The sequence below is a fragment of the Octopus bimaculoides genome, chromosome 11 (genome assembly GCF_001194135.2).
Source record: "Octopus bimaculoides isolate UCB-OBI-ISO-001 chromosome 11, ASM119413v2, whole genome shotgun sequence".
NCBI lineage: Eukaryota > Metazoa > Mollusca > Cephalopoda > Octopoda > Octopodidae > Octopus > Octopus bimaculoides.
In genome coordinates, this window is record NC_068991.1 from 71,768,039 (window position 1) to 71,776,542 (window position 8,504).

The 8,504-nt window shown below is 38.1% G+C and overlaps 1 protein-coding gene across 1 annotated transcript; it reads left to right on the forward strand.

Annotated features, from left to right (window-relative positions):
- Positions 1 to 1,468: 1,468 nt before the first annotated feature.
- Positions 1,469 to 3,096, forward strand: LOC106871657 (polyadenylate-binding protein 1-like). Its single transcript, XM_052971925.1, has one exon. The coding sequence runs from the start codon at positions 1,785 to 1,787 to the stop codon at positions 2,976 to 2,978; it is 1,194 nt and encodes a 397-aa protein (XP_052827885.1). The 5' UTR covers positions 1,469 to 1,784; the 3' UTR covers positions 2,979 to 3,096.
- The last annotated feature ends 5,408 nt before the right edge of the window (positions 3,097 to 8,504 follow it).

Below are 8,504 nucleotides of genomic sequence, written 5' to 3' on the forward strand. Positions count from 1 at the left end.
ATATATATATATATATATATATATATATATATATATGCTCACCGACCACCTCCTTCTGGCCAATTCAATATGTGAAACCGTTAATCCAGACATGTTTTTTTCTTTCTCTATCCGTTTTCTTTCCTCTCTCCATGTTTTGTTTCCTCCTATCTTTCTATAGAAGAGCGTAGGCTTGAAACGTCAAAGACTCTTCCATTTTTTTCTGAGCGTCAAACTAATACACTGTGTTTGTTGTTCCCTCACCTGTCTTTGTCTTCTGTTTTTTGTTGTTGTTGTTTTGCACATTTTGAATCACACACACACATATATATAAATCTGTTATGTAGCAGAAGTAGTATTAGATTAAAATAGCTATACGTTTATCATACTTAATGCAAACACATCATGACACACACATGTGTATACATATAAATACCACTAGAACGTAGGTGCAGCGAGGCCGAATGATTAAGAAGTTCAGTTTCCAAACACGATATCTCTAGTTTATCAAAGTGGGTGGTGACAAATTGGGTAAATGTAATTTTTCTATATATAGCCTTGTGTGTGAAATTGGGTAGACGGAAACTGTATAGAAGACTGTCGTTCAGTATTGTCACATATTGTGTTACCCGGGTACTGCCTGAAATGTTATGTTAAAGGTTCCTTTGCCTGTGTCTGTGGAATACTCAACAACATACACGTTAGTTGAGGGTTAAGAATTTCAGTTTATTGTACAACGGAATCGTCATCGTCAAACGACGGAAATCCATCACTACTAATGACATCACTGAAGAATAGGACTTGATAGTAAATACCATGCTTTCATTAATAATTTTCGGTGTTCATTAGGCGCGAGCAAAACCGGACACCTACTCAACCCTGCCAACCTTTATTCCAGAGAGAGACAGAGAGGAGGGGTTGCACCAGTACTAGGGCGGGACTCATTTTTCAGCTGAGGGAAAATGAAGTGTCTTGTTCAAGAATATAGCGCGTCGCCCAGTTCGAGATTTCGAACCTAAGGTTTTGCGATCGTAAGCTTAACGTCCACCTTAATCACTTCGTTTATTTCTTTGTGTGTGTGTGTGTGTGTGTGTGTGTGTTTAGATACACACTCCAACACATATATTTTATATTTATCATGATATACAGAAAAGAAAATGAAAAGATTAATGGAATTGACAGAATGGTAATTTGACCATAAATATATCTTCATTCTTCTCGCATTCGAATTGAATCTAAAATAAATAATTCTACACCAGTTTTCTAATGCATAGATTTCTTGATATTCAAAAAAATTTCCTTTCTTTTTTTTTTTTCTTCTCTTTTTTGAAAGATTTCACATTATTATAGAGTTGCTTGTTCATTTTCGTGAACTTTTATCAAATGAAGACAAAATGGAATATTCAAAGAATGTTATTTTCGTATCTACGCAATTGTATGTAAATAAGAAATCCAATTTATTCAAGAAAGTCATTTCCGGTCGCCAGAGAATGTGCAACACACGAGAAATGACGCAGTTATCTTTCAAATGATTTTGTGTTTGCTTGTTTGTGTGTATGTTTTTTCAAAACTTTTGATATGAAATACACAAAACGCCGAGTCAACAGTTTCAAAGACTAGTAGTGAGTCTCAACCGAAATTATAGGGAAAACAATGTTACATATAATCAGAAACATGGATTTTATTTTTTAAATCGACCAAAAATCTCGTACACGGAATAGGGATTGTCGAAGAAAATAAGTTTAAAAAGAAAAAAAACACGCACACAGTAAAATAAGGAAGAATACATCAAAGAATCACTTGCTATGAGTATTGCAGCAGAAGTTTTACCAGTGGCTTCCTTATATGTTGGAGATCTTCATCCCGATGTTACGGAAAAAATGCTATACGAGAAGTTCTCGACTTGTGGAACTATCATTTCAATCCGAGTGTGTCGAGACATGGTTAAAAGGCGATCTCTTGGATATGCCTACATCAATTTTCAGTCAGATTCAGATGCCAAATTAGCTATGGAAAGGATGAATTTCGCTAATTTCATGGGACGTCCCCTTAGAATAATGCAATGGCAGAGAGATCCATCCCTTCGTAAATCTGGACTAGGAAACGTATTTATTAAAAACCTGGATAAAGACATCGACAACAGAGCTTTGTACGACACCTTCTCTTTATTTGGTGACATTCTCTCCAGTAAGATTGTATCGGATGAGAACGGTTCAAAAGGATACGGGTTTGTGCATTTTGAGAGTGAAGAAGATGCGCGAAATTGTATTGAGAAGACAAACGGGATGTTACTGAATGGTAAGAAAGTGTTCGTTGGTAAATTTGTGCCCCACCGAGAAAGAAATCGAAATAAGGCATATAGAGGATTTACAAATATATACATTAAAAACTTTAGCGATAAGCTCAACGATGAGTCCCTTCGCAAACTGTTTGAAAAATACGGCGCTATAGTTAGTGCCAAAGTAATGACAGACAATTCTGGTAAGTCGAAAGGGTTTGGATTTGTAAACTTCACGGACAGTCAAGATGCCGAGAAAGCTGTGAGAGAAATGAATAGTGTTGAGATTAATGGTAAAGAACTGTACGTTGGACGAGCACAAACAAAACTAGAGAGATTACTGTCTATCAAGGACAAATGTCACACTTTAAAGGGATCACAAAATAAAATTGAAACTGAAGGTACGGACAGCATTATTGTATATGTAAAAAATCTGGACGCAAACATTGATGATGTACTTTTAAAGAATTACTTTGCCAAATTCGGTAAAATTGATTGTGCAAAAGTTATGACTCAGAACGGTCGATCTAACGGATTCGGATTTGTGAGTTTTTCTACACCAGAAGATGCAACGAAAGCTGCGAGAGCGATGAATGGCAAAATACTCAACTCGAAGAAACTGTACGTTTCATTGGCTTTAAGTAAAGAAGAACGCAAGGCACAGTTATCGAACAGTTTACTCCAGAAACTCCATTCTAAACCAACTCAATTATGTTTTTGACACCAACTGCGAAAAATGTATAAACAATAACAAACAGGATTCTCATCGCTTTAGATAACAACGACATACGCAATCGACACTCGAATATTATAATAATAGACATCATCATGTAATTTTCTATCATTTTTGTTGTCTTGTTATTGATTATTGTTCGATTATGTTCGTACCATTATTATCAGATTTGGGACTGGCAGAATCGTTAGCACGCCGGGCGAAATACTTAGCAGAATTTCGTCCGTCTATAAGTTCTGAGTTCAAATGCCGCCGAAGTCGATTTTGCCTTTCATTCGTTTGGAATCGATAAATTAAGTACCAGTGAAACAGTGGGATCGACGTAATCGATTCGTTCCCTCCCACAAAATTTCAGGCTTTGTGCCTATAGCAGAAAAGATTATGAGATTGGGAGCACGAGTTAAAACGGCCAACAAGCTACCTTACAGTATTTAGTTATCTTATATAATCCTACATTCTGAATTTGAAAGCCCAACGGAGTGTTAACTTTGTCTTCTTCATACTGTTCTGTGTTCAAATCGTACTGAAGTAAACTTTACCGTCATCCTTCTGGGGTTTCATAAAATAACAGCCAGTCAAAATGGGGCTTGGTTTACCTGGCGGTACTCTCCCGGTCAAAATTTGGGATCTTGAGTTTTATGCAAGAAATCATCATTATGGTAAATGTTTATATCGAGTACGACGTAATATAAGATGTTAATGTCAGATGTAAATATATACATGTTACATGTCAAAAGGGACAAATACAACGTTACATATCAAGTGTAACGAAGTGTTACAAGCCATGCAAAGGCGGCGAGCTGGCTGAAACGTTAACGCGCCAGGCAAAATGCTTAGCGGCATTTCGTCTACTTTTACGTTCTGGGTTCAAATTCTGCCGAGGTCAACTTTGCCTTTCATCCTATCGGAGTCGATAAAATGACTAAAAGCTGAGCACTGGGGTCGATGTAAGTGACTTATACCTTCCCGTAACATTGCTGGCCTTGTGTCAAACATTTGAAACCAATATTACAGGTCATGCATACATGCGAACATATCTTCTAAAACCCATCACCCCATCAATCTTCTGACTGCGATATTTCTCAACCAGGGGCAGTAAATGATATCGCTAATCCCCCACTACCCTTCACATTGTAACCCTACTACAGTCCCTTATCACCCCATCCTCCTTCCGAACCCACACCTCTTTCCATTCCTTCCCTCCCACACCCCAAAAGGATATTCACCGCGTCCCCTTCAATCCTCATCTCTAATCATCTCACACTCACCTACCCAACCACATTTTTGTTTCTCAATCCTTATTCTCTATTTCATATTTACCTGGTATCTTGACTCCACATCTCTCTCTCTCTCTCTCTCCAGATGGGGAAGCCATGTACTCACCTTTTCGGCAAGACACTTGTTCCTGTCCTTCTATCATACATTCATATCCCTGAATACTACACCCTGCTCTGTTGAGGGGTCTTGTATTGCAGGTATTTGGTGAACCCCACTCGAGCTGGTGTCACGAAAAAAGCACCCAGTACACTCTTTGATGTAGTTGGTGTTAGGAAGAGCATCCAGCTGTAGAAACCGCGCCATTGGTGCTCGGCGCAGCCTTCTGGCTCCTCGGTATCTGTCGAACCATCCAACCCACAGATAAAAAGGGACGTTAAAGGATGACGATGATGATGATGATGCATGCCAAATGTGACACACTACATATTACATATCAACAATATTAGGTATACTATATGCAAAATACTGCATGTTATATGTCAACTTTGACATATGCTACTTCTAAAATAAAAATTGGAATCCGAAGGCAACAATTGAATCATCTGAAAAAGTCCATTACTGTGAAGAATGATGAATTTAACGTTTCGGGTCCTTCATGAAGAGACAGACAGAAAGATAGACAGATAGGAGAGAGAGGGGGGAGGAGTGTTGTTGTTGTTGCTTGGGCTGTGTATTAGTCGCATATTAAGGCGGCCAACTAGCGGAGTCGTTTGAGCGTCAGGTTGACTGCTTGGCGATTTCCATTCTGTTTTTTTTTTTTTCTTTACGCTCTGAATTCAAATCTTACCGAGGTCAATTATACTTTTCATCTTTCTGGGGTCGATAACAATGCACCAATCAAACGCTAGAAACTATTCTGCTCTTGCTCTCATTCTACTTTCTGTTTGTCTGCCTTTCGGGAAGAAATCAGCTGCGCCAGATCTTGAGATGGATAGGCTCCTCCCAGGGCTAGAAGTGTCCATAACCACGCCGTATGTCACGACAATACCCTAAAAATTCCTTCAGTGAGTCGAGGGCCCAAGACAAGGTAAGCCAACAAGTATACTAGAAGAATTTCTTAAATGCTAATTATGTCTAAAGTAGGAGAGTGCGGTTGGCAGCAAACAAAGATGCAAATTCTAAAGAATTTGGATGCTCTTTAGAATTAATATCTGATAAAGTACTGGTTAGGCTTCACTGATGAGGGTGTCGTAATAAAGAAATATATGCAAAATTGTCACCAATATCGCAGGAACAGGATTTACTCTCAACAATGAAGTGACCGAATCGTTAGAGCTTGATTATACAGTATGTTTCACGATATTTGTACCGACTCACTGCATTATGAGTTTATATCCAGTCGGGATCAACTTTAATTTTTTTCATCCTTTCGGGGTTGATAAAAAAAAAAAAGCATTAATCCGAGGCGATGACGATGAATTGGCGGGACTGTAAGAATGTCGGACTGGATACCTTGCGGTATTTGTTCCAACTTTTTGATTTAAAATCCCGCCATGAGTGGGATTTTAAATCAAATTTAATTTAAATTAAATTGAGTGGCAGATTTGATTCGTCAGCAGTTTATCTCCCACCAACACCTTGAGTACTTTCCGCGGAGTCACCTCTACTACAAACATTAGGAACAGATTTCCGGTATAAAGAAAAACACTGAGTTCTTTTAAAACGAAGTTGGGATGGAATCCATGAGTCGAAGGTACAGAAGACGTGTGGCCCAAGATCAGAGGTTTTTTTGTGAGGTAAGTGTTGGGATTTACAGATGCTCCAGTTCAGATAGAACAGTTTTTGAAGATAATGAAGTATATTTAGAGTTTTAACCCTCGACATTTAAACTGGCTATATCCAGCCAAAATATTCTACGTGTTTTATGTTTAGACCGACCGGACCACACCTCTAACATCTACTCTGCAATGTTAATTTAAAGATAAAACAGTCACATACTGAAAATCTTGAAGCTACAAGATAATGCATGATTAACTGAAAACGTTGAGAATAAATAAGCATTCGTGGCACTCCATCGCTTACGACGATGAGGGTTCCAGTTGATCCGATCAACGGAACGGCCTGCTCGTGAAATTAACGTGCAAGTGACTGAGCACTCCACAGACACGTGTACCCTTAACGTAGTTCTCGGGGAGATTCAGCGTGACACAGAGTGTGACAAGACTGACCCTTCGAAATACAGGTACAAGAGAAACCGGAAGAAAGAGTGAGAGAAAGTTGTGGTGAAAGAGTACAGCAGTGTTCGCCACCATCCTCTGCCAGAGCTTCGTGGAGATTTAGGTTTTTTCGCTCAATAAACACTCACAACGTCCGGTCTGGGAATCGAAACCGCGATCCTACGACCGCGAGTCCGCTGCCCTAACCACTGGGCCATTGTACCTCCGAACTAAGCATTACATTTGACAGAATATTCTGAATGCTATAGGGTTAAAGATTTTAAATTGTTTAGTTTAATAAAAAAAATAATATTTCCTCGATCTAAAGAAGCAATAAACTCTTTGCATGATTTCGAGGGTTTGGAATCGGCATAAAAATCATTCGAAGATACACTCAAGGTATGAATTACGAATGTAATTCATGAATAGTTTGGTTTGGAGACAAATCCTTTTGCTAAGTCTGATGAAATTTTTCAATTCGTAACAGAATATATATTCCAGTGATAAATAATTCCCCAAACGTAGTTTCATAACTCTAAACATACACATATACCAACTCCAGCAAGGTAATAGTAGTAGTAGTAATAATAATAATAGTAATAATGAGGAGGAGGAGGAGGAGGAGGAGGAGGAGGAAGAGGAGGAGGAGGATTGAATTCTCTATTTTAACAATATATATCTACCTTTTTCATTGAAGCGCGCTGAAATATATATTCCAGTTTGTACAAAATGCTTGGGGCAAATAAAATTGAAAATAATGTTTATATCCATTACCAATCGCAGAAAAGACATGGAGGGAGAGAGAAAGAAAGAGAGAAAGAGAGAGAGAGAGAGAGAGAGGTGGTAACAAAGACTGTGAGGGAAAAAAGAGAGGCAGAGATACGAAACTTAATAGGGAAATTGATGATTCACGTGGCGGAACACATACACAGAGAAACGTTGACGTGTAATCACCAAAAGATATCGACGAAGAAAAGTCTTGAAAATTTGGAATATGTAAAAGAACTACAAATAAATAAATAAAAATATTTAAAAAATCTACATGGAAGGTAGCAAGATCGGTATCTAGTGTTATGGTAAGCAACTGATTAAACCTTTTATCAGGAGATTAAGATTTTAAAACGGAGCCGAAAAGGTTTCCTACATTTTTTTCTCTCTTTCTCTCTCTTTTTTTTTATCTCCCAGAGTGGAATTTCTAATTCTAAAAATCTGAAAGTTTCCTAAGAAAATATTCGCCTATCACATTTGAAACTCATCAACTTCTAGTCCTGTTAGATTCTGGGTGGTTCTTTAGAATTAAAATCTGGCAGTGTATTTGTAAGGCTTTGCTGATGAAGTGTAATTAGGCGGGAGTATGTTTAGAGTTGTCACCCAAGTCACAAGACCAGGATTCACTCCACGCCAAGTTGACCGAGTGGTCAGATCATCATACAGAATGATTTATAGCATTTTGGTTACTGTTTGTCGTTTCTGGAGTTAATTTTGTCCATTCCATGCTACTGCAAGTAAATCTAGACAGGGGAAAGAACGCTATTCTTTGTTTCAGGCATTTGACTGCGGCCATGCTGGAGCACCACCTTTAGTGGAACAAATCGACCCCAGAACTTATTCTTTGTAAGCTTAGTATTTATGCTATCGGTCTTTTTTGCCGAACCATAAAGTTACGGGGATATAAACACACCAACATCGGTTGTCAAGCGATGGTGAGGGGACAAACACAGACACAAATATATACATACACACACACATATTATATATATATACATGTGTATATATATATATATATATATATATATATATATATGACAGTCTTCTTTTTTAGTTTCCGTCTACCAAATCCGTTCACAAGGCTTTGGTCAGCCCGTGGCTATAGTAGAAGACACTTGCCCAAGGTGCCACGTGGTTGGTAAGCAAGCTATTTATCACACAGCCACTCCCGCGCCTATATATAAAAATTTTTCTGAAAATTACTAACTTTTTCTTTAAAGTTATAAAATCTTTTATCAGGATGCTACTAACCTTCTTGAGAAGAAATTTTTTTTCCTAGTGTGTGCGAGCACTTTCGATTAATCTTCTTAAA

Coding starts and splice junctions, on each gene's coding strand:
- LOC106871657 (XM_052971925.1), top strand. CDS start 1,785: ATGAGTATTGCAGCAGAAGTTTTACCAGTGGCTTCCTTATATGTTGGA.